The sequence below is a fragment of the Hemiscyllium ocellatum genome, chromosome 8 (genome assembly GCF_020745735.1).
Source record: "Hemiscyllium ocellatum isolate sHemOce1 chromosome 8, sHemOce1.pat.X.cur, whole genome shotgun sequence".
NCBI lineage: Eukaryota > Metazoa > Chordata > Chondrichthyes > Orectolobiformes > Hemiscylliidae > Hemiscyllium > Hemiscyllium ocellatum.
This window is the reverse complement of record NC_083408.1, coordinates 116,023,813-116,040,636: the sequence shown is the minus strand read 5'-3', so window position 1 is coordinate 116,040,636 and position 16,824 is coordinate 116,023,813. Positions and strand designations below refer to the sequence as shown.

The 16,824-nt window shown below is 45.6% G+C and overlaps 1 protein-coding gene across 1 annotated transcript in view; it reads left to right on the top strand.

Annotated features, from left to right (window-relative positions):
* Positions 1-16,824, top strand: part of mthfd1b (methylenetetrahydrofolate dehydrogenase (NADP+ dependent) 1b) — a 104,082-nt gene that overhangs the window by 59,088 nt on the left and 28,170 nt on the right. Inside the window, exons 14-20 of the mRNA XM_060829507.1 lie at positions 3,742-3,849; positions 3,932-4,006; positions 5,497-5,599; positions 6,959-7,035; positions 9,037-9,177; positions 13,089-13,157; positions 15,019-15,130. Of these exons, the coding sequence (XP_060685490.1) occupies positions 3,742-3,849; positions 3,932-4,006; positions 5,497-5,599; positions 6,959-7,035; positions 9,037-9,177; positions 13,089-13,157; positions 15,019-15,130 (685 nt within the window). The remainder of the gene's footprint in view (positions 1-3,741; positions 3,850-3,931; positions 4,007-5,496; positions 5,600-6,958; positions 7,036-9,036; positions 9,178-13,088; positions 13,158-15,018; positions 15,131-16,824) is intronic.

Genomic DNA, 16,824 nt, shown 5'->3' with positions numbered 1-16,824 from the left:
GGACCTTATAGAACATTGAAAAGTGCAGCACAGAACAGGCCCTTAGGCCCACGATGTTGTGCTGAAACCTAATCCTAATGTAAAATATAGTAACTTAACCTACACACCCCTCAACTCACTGCTATCCATGTGCATGTCCAGCAGTCACTTAAATGTCCCCAATGACTTCGCTTCCACCACCTCATTTCGTAAAGCATTCCATGCATTCACAACCCTCTGCGTAAAGAACCTACCTCTGACGTCTCCTTTATACCTTCCTCCTATTATCTTCAAACTATGACTCCTCGTGCCAGTCAATCCTGCCCTGGGGAAAAGTCTCTGGCTATTGACTCTATATATTCCTCTCATTATCTTGTACATCTCGATCAGGTCTCTTCCTCCTTCTCTCCAGAGAGAAAAGTCCGAGCTTATTAAACTCTCTTCATAAGGCAAGTCCTCCAGTCCAGGTAGCATCCTGGTAAACCTTCTTTGCACCCTCTCCAAAGCCTCCACATCTTTCCTATAATAGGGCAACCAGAACTGGACACAATATTCCAAGTGTGATCTCACCAGGGACTTGTAGAGCTGCAGCAAAACCTCGTGGCTCTTAAACTCGATCCCCCTGTTAATAAAAGCCAAAACAACATATGCTTTCTTAACAACCCTATCCACTTGGGTGGCATCTTTGAGGGATCTATGTACTTGCACACCCAGATCCCTCTGTTCCTCCACACTGCCAAGAATCCTGTCTTTAATCCTATATTCAGCATTCGAGTTCGACCTTCCAAAATGCGTCACTTCACATTTATCCAGGTTGAACTCCACCTGCCATTTCTCAGCCCACCTCTGCATCCTGTCTATGTTGCGTTGCAGCCTGCAGTAGCCCTCGATACTATCGACGACACCTTCAACCTTTTGTGTCATCTGCAAATTTAATAACCCACCCCTCCACCTCCTCATCCAAGTCATTTATAAAAACTACAAAGCAGAGGCCCAAATACAGAGCCCTGTAGGACCCCACTCAACACTGTCCTCCAGGCAGAATACTTTCCAGCTACAACCACTCTCTGCCTTCTGTCAGCCAGCCAATTTTGAATCCAGATAGTCAAATCTCCCTGTATCCCATACTTCCTGACATTATGAATGAGCTTACCATTAAGTGTATAATTCCTGAGTGTAGGTTTGCTTGCTGAGCTGAAAGGTTCATTTCAAGACGTTCCGCTACCATTCTAGGTAACATCTTCAGTGGACCCCATGCAAAGCAATGCTGAAATTTCCTGCTTTCTATTTATATGTTTGGGTTTCTTTGGGTTGGTAATGTCATTTCCTGTGGTGAAGTCACTTCCTGTTCCTTTTCTCAGGGGGTGGTAGATGGGGTCTAACTTGATGTGTTTGTTGATAGAGTTCCAGTTGGAATGCCATGTTTCCAGGAATTCTTGTGCGTGTCTCTGTTTGGCTCGTCCTAGGATGGATGTGCTGTCTGAGTCAAAGTGGTGTCCTTCCTCATCCTGCAAATGTGTTGCTGGTCAAAGCACAGCAGGTTAGGCAGCATCTCAGGAATAGAGAATTCGACGTTTCGAGCATAAGCCCTTCATCAGGAATAAGAGAGAGAGAGCCAAGCAGGCTGAGATAAAAGGTAGGGAGGAGGGACTCCCTTCCTCATCCGTATGTGAGGATACTAGAGAGAGAGGGTCATGTCTTTTTGTGGCTAGTTGATGTTCATGTCTCCTGGTGGGTAGTTTACTGCCTGTTTGTCCAATGTAGTGTTTGGTACAGTCCTTGCACGGTATTTTGTAAATGACATTAGTTTTGCTGGTGTCAGTATATAATCTTTTAAGTGCATTAGCTGCTGTTTTAGTGTGTTGGTGGGTTTGTGGGCTACCATGATGCAAAGGGGTCGGAGTAGTCTGGCAGTCATTTCTGAGATGTCTTTGATATAGGGGAGAGTGGCTAGGGTTTCTGGACGTGTTTTTTCTGCTTGCTTCGGTTTGTTGCTGAGAAATCGGCAGACTGTGTTCATTGGGTACCCATTCTTTTTGAATACACAGTATAGGTGATTTTCCTCTGCCTAGTTCCTGTGCTGCAGGAAGCAATCATCCCAACATCGGGTGACATGGTGGCTCAGTGGTTAACACTGCTGCCTCACAGCACCAGGGTCCTGGGTTCAATTCCCGCCTATCTGTGGAGTTTGCACATTCTCCCCGTGTCTGCGTGGGTTTCCTCCGGGTGCTCCGGTTTCCTCCCACAATCCAAAGATGGGCAGGTCAGGTGAATTGGCCATGCTAAATTGCCCGTAGTGTTAGGTGCGTTAGTCAGAGGTAAAGATAGGGTAGAGGAATGGGTTCGGGTGGGTTTCTCTTCGGAGGGGCGGTGTGAAGTTGTTGGGCTGAAGGGCCTGTTTCCACACTGTAGAAAATCTAATCCACAAACAAAGCTGCATCAGAGCATTATTTCAACAAGCCAACACACACTGCAGCACAGAGGAACTATGCAGAGCAGAGAAAAATCACCTATACTGTGTATTCAAAACCAATGGGTACCCAGTGAACACAGTCCGCCGATTTCTCAGCAACAAACCCAAACAAGCAGACAAAACACGTCCAGAAACCCTAGCCACTCTCCCCTATATCAAAGATATCTCGGAAGTGACTGCCAGACTACTCCGACCCCTTTGCATCATGGTAGCCCACAAACCCACCAACACACTAAAACAGCAGCTAATGAACTTGAAAGACCCTATTGACAATGAGCAAAACTAACGTCATTTACAAAGTACTGTGCAAGGACTGTAACAAACACTACATTGGACAGACAGGCAGAAAACTAGCCACCAGGATACATGAACACCAACTAGCCACAAAATGACATGACCCTCTCTCTCTAGTATCCTCACATTCAGACGAGGAAGGACACCACTTCGACTGGGACAACACATCCCTCCTAGGACAAGCCAAACAAAGACATGCACAAGAATTCCTAGAAGCATGGCATTCCAACCAGAACTCTATCAACAAACACATCAAGTTAGACCCCATCTACCACCCCCTGAGAAAGTAAACAGGAAGTGACTTCACCACAGGAAATGATGTCACCAACCCAAAGAAACCCAAACATAAATATTAAGCAGGAATTTTCAGCATTGCTTTGCACAGGGTCCACTGAAGATATTACTTAGTAAGGTAACAAAATGTCTGGAAATGAACCTTTCAGCTTAGCGAGCCAACCTACATCTAAAACCTCAACCTGAGATACAAATCTACTCTAAACTGTAGTAGTCCTGCTAAGATTTGCTTTCTCAAAATACAACAGCTTGCATTTATTTAAATTAAACTCCACCTGCCATTCCTCAGCACTACCCTCTGTGTGAAGTATTTGCCCCTTAGGTCCCTTTTAAATCTTTCCCCTCTCACCCTAAACCTATGCCTTCTAATTTTGGACTTCCCACCTGAGGAAAATGACCTTGGATGTTCACCCTATCCATGCCCCAGATGTCACCACATCCCTTTTTTTCCCCAAGTTGTGCACTTCCTTTAACTCTTTCCGTACCCTATGTCCATTTGTCATTCAGTTTTTTTTTAAACTTGACATGCTGCGAAACGTTTCTGACCGAGGAGCATGACCTGCACTCCAAATATTGATGCTCGCTGCTTCCGAGCAGCTGTGGAGTTGAGGATGGTGGGGTAGGGAGGGAAGGAGGAGAGCAGACCTGGTCTCAGTCCTGCTTCCTTCCTCTGTTCTCTGATGGTGCTTGTCTCCTTGCAGTTCAATCTCCACCTGACGGGCGATATCCATGCCATCACTGCTGCCAACAACCTGGTCGCTGCTGCTATCGACGCTCGCATGTTCCACGAGGCCACGCAATCTGACAAGGTATCGTTACCTTTGAAGATTTCGCCTTCCGTCTTGGTGCATTTGGAAATGGCCTAACCATCGCCCATTCCTTTCATTGCAGGCACTGTACGACCGTCTGGTACCTTCCAATAAAGGAGTTCGGGCGTTCAGCCAGATTCAGCTCAGAAGATTGCAGGTGTGAGTCTTAACATAGGGCGAGGATGAGTCCATTCAGCCCCACAGGCTCTTCTGCCATTCACTGAGATTGTGGCTGATCTGTGGCCAAACTCCGTTCACCAACCCACCTTTGCCCCACATCTCGAGATATTTGTTAATGAAAAGTATTAACACACACTCCTCTACCCAAGTGGTATTGTGGTAGTGTCACTGGGCTGGTAATCCAGAAGCCCAGGCAATTGTTCTGGGGACATGGTTTCGAATCATACAATCCCTAAAGTGCGGAAGCAGGCCATTCAGCCCACTGAGTCTACACCGACCCTTTGAAGAACATCCTACCCAGACCCCCCCATTTGCCATGGCTAACCCAGCTAAGTCGTACATCTTTGGACTGTGGGACGAATCCAGAGCGTCCAGAGGAAACCCTCACAGACACGGGGAGAATGTGCAAACTCCACACAGACAGTCGCCTGCGTCCCTGGCACTGTGAGGCATCACGGAGCCACCATGCTGTCCCAAATCCCACCATGGCAGATGGTAAAATCTGAACTCAGTAAAAATCTGGAATTAAAACTGGCATGTAACCACTATCAATTGTCAAAAAAAGCCATCTGGTTCACTGATCCCCTTTCGAGAGGGAAATCTCTCTCCTTACCTGGTCTGGCCTACATGTTATAACGACCACATGGCAATGTGATTGACCCTTGACTGCCTTCTAGGTAATTAGGGGTGGGCCTAGCCAGCAATCCCCACATCCCATGAACAAATTGTTCAGCGAGTCAAGTTCCAATCAGGTAGGGGCTGTTTTTCCCCCTCCAACTCTATTTTGATTTAGTCCCTGCCCTTCCCTTCACTGTTTGACCACACAGCATTGCCCTTTGATGTGAAGGGCACTGCTTGTCACTGGCCACTCGGGTGTTTCCTTTCTTCCAGGTGGTGGGAATTAAATAAAGATTTGTGCACCTTGTGTCCCTCACTGTGTCTCACACCTGCACACACACACCATAGGTGCTGGGGGTAAAATAAACACTACCGCAGTTAGGCAGTAGTGTGGGGGGATTGGAGTGCATCATTTCCCCCTCCAACTCTATTTTTAAAAGAAGAAAAAAAAAGCTCCCCCATGATTTGGCGATAGTGTTGTGGAGGTAAAAAGAAAGAAGGAAAAAGTTCCCCCGTGACAAGTCTGACTTTCCTTGAGGTTATTTTATGTTTCCATCTCCTCTTAGATTCCCCTGCTTTTTGGATCTTCTACCTCACCTCCATCTCCTCACAGTATCCCCTGTGATTTCCTGATATGTACCTGGTATATATTCATCGACTGAGCACAAAGTCAAGAATTACTAAAGCAGAAAGTTCCTCTTGCCTTGATCCAACTGAACAAGGTTCAGCCTCCTGGGAACGGGCATCATGTAAACTGAAGCATTCAACCTGTTTCACCGTCTGCCTGACTCAGCTGGTCTTTTTCATGGATTATGGATCTTAACCTGCAATTTCTCGTTATCTTCCCAGAAACTTGGAATTACCAAAACTGAGCCCACTGCACTGACTGAAGAAGAAATGCATCGCTTTGTGAGGCTGGATATTGAACCTGATACGATCACGTGGCAGCGAGGTAGAGAACCACTTTAACCTGTCGTGTGTTACAGTGCAGCTTCTGAATATGCTTTGTGTTGTATGACTGTGATTACTTAACATACTTTGTGTTTTGAACAGTTTTCCCTCTTCCTGAGACACCATTGCTCCTGCCAAACCCTTTCCAGTAGACTGCATTTTCCAGCAATTTTGTTTTTATTTCATCCCACTTCCCCCGAGTCCACTTTACTTCCATCACAGCCACCCCACCAAGGCCTGCTGATTTTAACTGTGGACTCCTTCCTATAAACTCCTGTCTATTTCCCATACGCTATCAGATGTTCATGCATCTTAGATGTTATTGCTTAGCCAGGTCTGTGTAACTTTCCCATTGTCCATTCAGATACACAGTTGACTCCTGCTCCAAGCCAAACAGTTCTTATTTTAACAGAGAGAGGGGCAAGGTAATGGGACAACCTCATAGCTCTGGAATCACCTATCCATCCCGCATTCTTACTTCAAGCCACTCCAGCCCACGTCTTTGAGCAGGCCTTTGGTGGATTGGGGGTTGGTGTTATGTTTTGCTTTATAACCCTTTTTTAGAACTCCTGTGGATTCTTCATTACGTTTAAGGCACTATATAAATGCAAGTTGTTGTTGGAGATGACATTTAGAAATTAATCCCAATATCTGGCCAGAGTTCTGTCATTCTGCAGTGAGAACCGAAGTAGGCCATTCAACCCATTGAGTTTGCCCTGCTGTTCAATAAGGTCATGGCTGGTCTGATAATCCTTGACTTCACATTCCTGCCTTTTCCAATTAGCCCTTCATTCCCTTAGTGAAAATCTGTCTGTGTCAGCCTTGAGGATACTTGAAAAACCCAGCCTCAGCAGTCTCCTGTAGTCAAGAATTCTGTAGAATCCTTACTCTCTGAGAGAAGAAATTCCTCTTCATCTCTGTCTTAAATGTGCGATCCATTATTCTGAGATTATGGCCACTGGTCCTAGACTCTCCCACAAGGAGAGACAACATTTCCATACCTTCCCTCTCTAGTCCCCTAAAAAACTTCAGTGTTTCAAATATGGTCACCTCTCATTCTAAACTCCAGTGAGTACAAGCCCATCCTGAACCTCTCCCATAGAACAGTCCCTCCATACTTGATATTAACTTATCCAAACCACTGGCTGGCTGGGTGTTTTTCCACTGCTTTTGCCACAGTTTTGCTTTCTCCTTGTCACTAATTCTGTGATGTTTAACCATTCATTTGTTCACAAATAACTCTCAGTGGGGTTGGCAGCGTCAGAGCTAACACATTTTTGATTGATGACTTTTGATCAGAACTGGGATGTGTGCATTTACTACATTAGTGTCTCTGATACACAGATTTTATGTTTTAAAGTGATGGATACAAACGACAGGTTCCTGAGGAAGATAACGATCGGCCAGTCCAGTACCGAGAAGGGATATACCAGAACAGTAAGCCTTCCATTTTCTTCCCTTGATCTCCTCGACCTCTCTGCTCTGAACGCCAGGTGAAGTGAGATCATGCTCATTTCTTGTGTTGTCCAAGCCCAGATTTTCTGTCAGGTTAAATTGCAGACGGAGCAATTCATGATGGTGATGACCCATCACAAATCAGAACAACACAGAAACAGGCCACTTGGCCCACAGGCCTTGGTCAGCATTTCTGCTCCACCCCCTGCCATCCTGCTCCACCCCCTGCCATCCTGCTCCACCCCCTGCCATCCTGCTCCACCCCCTGCCATCCTGCTCCACCCCCTGCCATTCTGCTCCACCTCCTCCTGTCAATGTTCTATTCCTTTTTCTCTTGTCTGTTTAACTAACTTCCCTTTAAACGCACGCATCCTATTTGCCTCAATTGCTCCCTTCCACATTCTTCCCACCGTCTGGATAAAAGCTTTCTCCTGAATTCCCAATGAATTTATGAGTGATCACAAAACAATTCATGCAGGCTAGGAATCCCAGTTTTGCACTTGGGTTATTCACCGTGTCAGTTTTGGAGTTAACTAGTCATCGAATTTGACCACTCACTGATGATAAATCTGTATCAAACCCTGTGCTGTCCCTGTTCTGGGAGTGTTTGATGGGGTCAGTGTAAATGGAGAAAGTGAGGACTGCAGATGCTGGAGATCAGAGCTGAAAATGAGTTGCTGGAAAAGCGCAGCAGGTCAGGCAGCATCCAAGGAGCAGGAGAATCGACGTTTCCAACATGAGCCCTTCTTCAGGAATGAGGAAAGTGTGCCAAGCAGGCTAAGATAAAAGGTAGGGAGGAGGGGCGTTGGAAATGTAATTGTTGGAAGGAGGTTAAGGTGAGGGTGATAAGGTGAGGGTGATAGGCCGGAGTGGGGTGGGGGCGGAGAGGTCAGGAAGAAGATTGCAGGTTAGGAAGGCGGTGCTGAGTTCGAGGGTTGGGACTGAGATAAGGTGGGGGGAGGGAAAATGAGGAAACTGGAGAAATCAGAGTTCATCCCTTGTGGTTGGAGGGCTCCTAGGCAGAAGATGAGGCACTCTTCCTCCAGCCATCGTGTTGCTATGGTCTGGCGATGGAGGAGCCCAAGGACCTGCATGTCCTTGGTGGAGTGGGAGGGGGAGTTTAAGTGTTGAGCCACGGGGTGGTTGGGTTGGTTGGACACCCAGACCAACCAACCCAACCACCACGCCTGGAGGAAGAGCGCCTCATCTTCTGCCTGGGAACCCTCCAACCACAAGGGATGAACTCAGGTTTCTCCAGTTTCCTCATTTCCCCTCCCTCCACCTTGTCTCAGTCCCAACCCTCGAACTCAGCACCGCCCTCCTAACCTGCAATCTTCTTCCTGACCTCTCCGCCCCCATCCCCACTCCGGCCTATCACCCTCACCTTGACCTCCTTCCACCTATCCCACCTCCAACACCCCTCCCCCAAGTCCCTCCTCCCTACCTTTTATCTTAGCCTGCCTGGCACCCTCTCCTCATTCCTGATGAAGGGCTGATGCCCGAAACATCGATTCTCCTGCTCCTTGGATGCTGCCTGACCTGCACTTTTCCAGCAACACATTTTCAGCTCAGTGTAAATGGAGCTTTACTTTCAGTTTAAAAGTGTAGAGGGAGCTTTACTGTGTATCTAACCCTGTGCTGTAGCTGTCTCTCTCTAACCCTGGCACAAACAAGAAAGATGAGCCATTCCTGATGAAGGGCTTATGCTCGAAACGTCGAATTCTCTATTCCTGAGATGCTGCCTGGCCTGCTGTGCTTTGACCAGCAACGCATTTGCAGCTGTGATCTCCAGCATCTGCAGACCTCATTTTTTACACAAACAAGAAAGAGTTTGTTTGATAATAAATATTTTCCAAATATAACTTTTTATAGGATTATTGTGATGAAATTATTGTTTTTTTAACCTAACTGAGAAGTAAGAAAGGCACAGTTTCTCAGTCAAGAACATGACAGTGAGTTTCCTTGTGTTACTGGTCACTTCAGGCACAGTTCGACATCACAGTGGCAAGTGAGATAATGGCGGTGCTGGCCCTGACTGACAGTTTGAAGGACATGAGGGCACGGCTGGGGAAGATGGTGGTCGCTTCCAATAAGAAAGGAGAGCCAGTCACCACCGATGATTTGGTAAGTTGAGTACTTGTTCCCAAAGATTAGATCAGGAACTGGTCACCCAGAACCTGTTACAGCTTTGAAAGAGGCTATTTGACACATTGTGCCGGCACCAGCCCATGAAATATGTTTATTTAACAAGTGCCAATCTCCTGCATTTTTCCACCACACCCTTGAGCATTATTTTTATTCAAGTTCTCATCCAATGCCTGTCGTAATAAACATAGCCTCCTGGAGTCAGCCTTTAGCAGTTCCCAGGTAACAGACCACCTTGAAGCGCTGTAACTGTGAAAGAGTCTCGGATGGCTGGCTGACTGGTCAGTTAGCTTGGTTTAGTTGCTAGTTAAGGGAGGACTGTGGGCCATAAGGTTGGAAGACGTTCCTGCTCCTGAACATTGCCTCAGGAGCTTTGGCTCCCATGACTTAGGAAATCATGGATTAATCTCCTGTCTGAGAGCCAGCATCTTTATGAAGGCATCAGGGCCATAGCTCCCATCCTGGGAGATATCTCCGATATCTCCTCCTCTCCCGCACCCCTCATCCCCATTCCAGACGAATGTCAAAGCCTCCTCTTTGGGTGGTCGTAAGGGAAATTTGAAACGTGATGGAGGTCCAACATCATTCCTGAATCACATCTGTCACTGGGTCAAATCCTGGAATTCCCTCCCTAAGGGACATTGTGGGTCTACCCACTGTACATGGACTGCAGCGGGTCAAGAAGGCAGCTCACCCCCACCTTCTCAAGGGGCAACTAGGGACAGGGCAATAAATGTTAGACCAGCCAGTGACACCCACATCCCATGATGAATATAACAAATGGATGCCCACTGTTACAATTCTTGTAGAGACTTGTCTTTAAATTTGCCTTTACAAAATGCAGCAACTCAAATTTATCTAAATTAAACTCTATCTGCCACTCCTCAGCCCATTGGCCCATTTGAGGTAACCACCTTCACTGTCCACTACATCTCCAATTTTGGTGTCATCTGCAAACTTACTAACCATACCTCCTGTGTTTACATCCAAATCATTTATATAAATGACGAAAAGCAGTGGACCCAGCACTGATCCTTGTGGCACTCCACTGTCACAAGCCTCCAGTCTGAAAAGCAACCTTCCACTATTGCCTTCTGTCTTCTACCTTTGAGCCGGTTCTGTATCTGAATGGCTTGTTGCTTGTTGGTTGGCGAGTCAATTCTGATTGGCTGAGGCATTGTCGTGATGAAAACTGATAGTTATAAAGGCAAATCATTATCCGTCAAGCTATTTATATGGGCTCATCTGAACTTGTTAGAATTGATGCACATTCATGCACAAGGAAACCATTCTCTACAAACAAAAGAAATATGCTCAATCAAGCCTTGTACCTTTCTTGAATTACTCGGGGGTGTGGGTTCCCTATTGCTTTCCCCATGGCCAAGTCAGTTGCCACAGGTGATGTTTCCATGGTACCAGCTTAAGCTGTCTCTTATGGTTTCTTCATCTGCCATTTTGGGTTCAAGGCAGATTAATCAAGGGGTCAAGAACTGTCTTCAGGGTTAAGTTTCTTTAGACCACTATTTATTAAATATTAATGCTAACTACATGATAAACTGAGATATGCAAGATTCTAATCTTAGAGTTACGTTGTGAGAAGACAACTCCATCGAGGTTCTGTCAAGCTGTTTCCACCCACCCCTTGCTTTTTTTGTCTAGTGAGGTGCAGTTCTATGACAACATTGCAAGGTTGCTTAAGCATTCCTAAAGCTCTTAGACAACACTATCAATCTCGGTGAAATAATTGATCCTTGTCCCTGTAACCCTGGATCCCATTCCTGACAAGATTGTGATCAGGGAATGGACTCCTTCTGTTCTTGCTGTTGTGACCTCGCTTTGCTCATGTTCCGAGTTACTGAGCTAACCCGTGCTTGCATGATCACTCACTCCAGTTGTTAATTCAGTACTAGGTAACTCTGTGCAATGCTTGGAGTTGGAAATGCCATTATTAACAAAGAGTAATGTTTCTCAGGAGCAGCCTATCTTCTCTGGCCAAAAATATAAAGGAGGATAGTATAAGCCTTTTTAGGTATGTGAAAGGAAAAAAAATGGTTCAGACTAAAATTGGGCCCTTGAAGACAGAAACAGGGGAAATATATTGCAGGGAACAAAGAAATGGCAGAAGAATTGAATGGGTACTTCAGATCTGTGTTCACTGGGGAAGACACAAGCAATCTCCCCGAGGTAACAGTGGCTGAAGGACCTGAACTGAAGGGAATTTATATTTGCCAGGAATTGGTATTGGAGAGACTGTTAGGTCTGAAGGTTGATGAGTCCCCGAGGCCTGATGGTCTACATCCCAGGGTACTGAAGGAGGTGGCTCGAGAAATTGTGGATGCTTTGGTGATCATTTTCCAATGTTCTATAGATTCAGGATCAGTTCCTGCAGATTGGAGGGTGGCTAATGTTGTCCCACCTTTTAAGAAAGCAGGAAATTATAGACCAGTTAGTCTGACCTCAGTGGTGGGCAAGATACTGGAGTCTATTATAAAGGATGAAATTACGACACATCTGGATAGTAGTAACAGGATAGGTCAGAGTCAGCATGGATTTATGAAGGGGAAATCATGCTTGACTAATCCTCTAGAATTTTTTGAGAATGTAACTCTGAAGATGGACAAGAGAGATCCAGTAGATGTGGTGTACCTGAACTTTCAGAAAGCCTTTGATAAAGCCCCACAGAGGAGGTTAGTGAGCAAAATTAGGGCACATGGTATTGGGGGCAAAGTACTGACTTGGATTGAAAATTGGTTAGCTGGCAGGAAACAAAGGGTATTGATAAACAGCTCCATTTCGGAATGGCAGGCAGTGACCAGTGGGGTACCGCAGGGATCAGTGCTGGGATGCAGCTTTTTACAATGTACATTAATGATATAGATGAAGGTATTAAAAGTAACATTAGCAAATTTGCTGATGATACTAAGCTGGGTGGCAGGGTGAAATGTGAGGACGATGTTAGGAGATTACAGGGTGACCTGGACAGGTTAGGTGAGTGGACAGATGGATCGCAGATGCAGTTTAATGTGGATAAATGTATGGTTATCCACTTTGGTGGCAAGAACAGGAAGGCAGATTACTACCTCAATGGAGTCAAGTTTGGTAAAGGGGCAGTACAGAGAGATCTGGGTGTTCTTGTACACCAGTCAATGAAAGCAAGCATGCAGGGACAGCAGGTAGTGAAGAAGGCTAATAGCATGCTGGCCTTCATAACAAGAGGGATTTAGTATAGAAGCAGAGGTTCTTCTGCAGCTGTACAGGGCCCTGGTGAGACACACCTGGAATACTGTGTGCAGTTTTGGTCTCCAAATTTGAGAAAAGACATTCTGGCTATTGAGGGAGTGCAGCGTAGGTTCACAAGGTCAATTCCTGGAATGGCAGGATTTCCTTACACTGAAAGATTGGAGCGACTGGGCTTGTATACCCTTGAGTTTAGAAAGCTGAGAGGGGATCTGATTGAGACGTATAAGATTATTAAAGGATTGGACGCTCTGGAGGCAGGAAGCATGTTTCCGCTGATGGGTGAGTCCCGAACCAGAGGACACAGCTTAAAAATAAGAGGTAGGTCACTTAGAACAGAGATGAGGAGAAATTTCTTCACCCAGAGAGTGGTGGGTGTGTGGAATGCTCTACCCCAGAAGGCTGTGGAGGCCAAGTCTCTGGATACTTTAAAGAAAGAGTTGGATAGAGCTCTTAAGGATAGTGGAATCAAGGGTTATGGGGCTAAGGCAGGAGCAGGATACTGATTGAGGATGATCAACCATGATCATAATGAATGGTGGTGTAGGCTTGAAGGGCAGAATGGCCTACTCCTGCACCTATTGTCTGTTGTCTATTGTTGCATGCCTGCCTTACATTAAAGGAAATCCCAATCAGTTATTTTTCTCTCCCAGGGTATCAGTGGAGCTCTGGCTGTTCTGATGAAGGATGCCATTAAACCCAATCTCATGCAGACCTTGGAGGTGTGTACTGTTTCATTCCTATCTGTTAACCCATTGACATCTAGAGCATGTGCTAATTTCACCTTGAATGGAGATGGGATAAGTGTAACACTGAATTAAAGATTTCAGATTTTGTGTGACGACTTTGGTTTGACTGCAGCTGCTTTTAAAGAGGGGACTATCAAATAGACAAAATGAATATGGTACCTTTGCTCAATTGGCATGATTCTTTTAACTATCATTTGTTGAGGATGAAATTCAGGACAAGACTAACGTTACTAAGAATAGGGAGAAAGAGCTGACAATAGTACAGCGTCTGCTGTAGCCTCAGGATGCCCCTCAGCCTGTGAGAATTCCCTTGAAGTGTAGTCGCTGTCGTTACATGGGAGCTGAGGTGGCCAGTCTGCTTCCAGTAAGGTCCGAGCAACAAACTACTTGCACAACCAAGTGAGAGTTAAATAGCACTCCCCTGACCTTTTTTATGAAAGAGTGGCTGTGGGATCTTTGACTTCCAGCAGAAAGATGCAATGGAGTTCTTCCAGTGCCCCCTTTGAAAGACATTGCCTCTGTCATTGTCACACTCTCTTGGTGCTGCAGTGGGAGTCAAGATCAGAGTGGTGCTGGAAAAGCACAGCAAGTCAGGCAGCATCCAAGGAGCAGGAAAATCAACGTTTCGGGCAGGAGCCCTTCATCAGCCCTTCGCCCTGCTCCTCGGATGCTGCCTGACCTGCTGCGCTTTTCTAGCACCACTCTAATCTTGACTCTAATCTCCAGCATCTGCAGTATCCACGTTCCCCTCGTTGCAGTGAGAGTGTCAGCCTCCAATACTACTCCATTCTCTGGGGTGGGATTTGAACTCTGGGCCCGCTGACTGGTGAATGTTTCTCTCACAGCTACAGTTGACACCCTGATAGCTAACTCATACAGGGCAACTAACAACCTGATGCCAAAGGGTGTTGTGTACAGGTTAATCGTGCACCACATCTTTACTGGTAGGGTAGATGATCTAGACAGTCTTTTCTGTCAATTTAATTATTCTGCATTATCATTTGAAATGGTCACTGGAAATGTGCCAATAGCCAGTTTTATGAATATACTGGCCCAGTTGATCTTTGAAGAATTATTGTTTTCAGATTCTTCCTTTCCATTCCCCGTTTCTGTAATCTTCCCCAGCATCAGAACCCCTCCAGGCCACTTAATTTCAGCCACTTGGTTATAACTGATTTTTAACCACTTCATCACTGGCCCATTACCTTCTGTTCTTTAGGCGCTCAATTCAGGGATATCCTGCTGGTATGTCTCCATCTCTCGTCACTTCCCTCTCTTCAGACACTTCCTGTTTGATCAAGCTTTTGGTCATCCTGCCCGATATCAGTTTGCATCACTCTGTGTTCTTTTACAACAAAGTAGGGGAGTGCGATTGGTGGAAATCTACGTGTGACTCAGAGCCACCAGAAAAGTGGTTTGACTCTGAAATTAATGAGCACAGTTCAAGGGCAGCTTGGGATTATCATTGACGTCACGTCCCATGAATGAATAAATATTTGAAATAAACATTCCTGTGAAGAAACTTGGGACATTTTAATATGTTACAAACGCTATATAAATATGATTTGTTGTTGAGTTCATAGCAGTCCTTGTCTTGAGGTGAATTTCTGGGTTAGATGTAGAAATAACCCTTCACCTAGTCAGTAATATGTCACTTGACCAACAGCACAGAAACTTAGAAAATAGGAGCAGGAATAGGCCATTCGGCCCTTCATGCCGTGGTTAGCCTGGTGGTTTCTATGTTGTCCTGGTCTCTTCCCAATTATGGCTATCTGTTTTCAATCCAGACATAGTCACTGTGGAATTAGTCACTGACTGTATTTTCTTCATATAGGGGACCCCAGTGTTTGTTCATGCTGGACCCTTTGCCAACATCGCTCACGGCAACTCCTCCATCCTGGCTGACAAAATAGCTCTCAAACTGGTTGGACCTGCTGGTTTTGTAGGTGAGTAATGGTTACGGGGAAAGTTCAGGGAAACACCATTCTGGTACCAGTCCAGATCAAGGTCAATCAAAAACATAGAAACAGAGAAAACAGATGCCGCATTAGGCCATTCGGCCCTTCGAGCCTGCCCCACCATTCAATATGGTCATGGCTGATCATGCAATCTCAGTATCCACTTCCTGCTTTCCTCCCACACCCCTCCATCCCTTTAGCCCAAGGACCATGTCCAGCTCCCTCTTGGATATATCTAATAAACTGGACCCAACAGCTTCCCGTGGGGGAGAATTCTGCAGGTTCACAATTCTGAGTGAAGAAATTCTTCCTTATCTCAGTCCTGAACGGCTTATCTGTGACCCCTAGTTCTGGACTTCCCAAACATTAGAACCATTCTTTCTGCATCTAGCCTGTCCAATCCCATCAGGATGATCACGCTGCAGCTGTACAAAACTCTGGTACAGCCACACTTGGAGTATTGTGTACAATTCTGGTCACCACATTATAAGAAGGATTTGGAAGCTTTGGAAAGGGTTCAGAGGAGATTCACAAGAATGTTGCTTGGTATGGAAAGAAGGTCTTATGAGGAAAGGCTGAGGAATTTGAGGCTGTTTTCATTGGAGTGAAGAAAGTTGAGAGGTGACTTAATAGAGACATAGATGATGATCAGAGGGTTAAGTAGGGTAGACAATGAGAGCCTTTTTCCTCGGATGGTGATGGCTGGCACAATGAGGCATTGCTTTAAATTGAGGGGTGATAGATATAGGACAGATGTCAGAGGTAGTTTCTTTACTCGGAGAGTAGTAGGAATGCACTACCTGCAACAGTGGTAGACTCGCCAGCTTTGAAGGGCATTTAAATGGTCATTGGGTAAACATATGGATGATCATGGAACACTGTAGGTTAGATGGGCTTCAGAGTGGTTTCACAGGTTGGTGCAACATTGAGGTGCTGTAATGTTCTAAGTCTCCTTCAATTCTCTTTGTGTCGAAAAGTCTATCAGCCAATGTCTTGACATTCTCAACAGCTGAGCGTCCGCTGTGCCAAACACTTTCTTCCGAATCGCTATTTTAATATATTCAAAAGGGACGGATTTAGGAATTATCTGTTCTGTTCTATTTTCCCGCAAGCCAGCCTTGACTTAGCAGAGGTGTACATTTACGTGGTGGGACAGAGCTGGAATGTTGATGGAAAGACAGGCATTTTCCTGTAGCTTTTCCTCTCGAATGCCAAATTTGAAGGCTGCTGATTGGTTGGCAAACTTGCAAAGATGTTGGCATGGAGAAAGCAACAGGAAACTCTAGCCTCTCCAGATAGTCTCTGGGGAATTCTTAACAGGCTCACGGGATAAATGACTGTTATTGTTTAACACTTGACATTCCTATGCGTTTGTTCTCCTGAGTGTTAGACAAAAAGCTTCATCAGCATCAACATCTCAAGAATCCGTGTTGGGTCCACTGTTGTTCTTTATTTACAGAATCAGTTTGGATGAGAACTATAGGATGCATGCATGGTCAGTTTGTGGATGACATGAAAACCGATGGGGTAATGGACGGTGAAGAAGGCTACTTAAGAATACAACAGGATCTGGATCAGCTGGGCCAGTGGGGAAAGGAATGACAGATGGAATTTAATTTGGATAAATGCAAGGTGCTGCATTTTGATAAGACAAACCAGGGCAGGACTTACAAAATTAATGG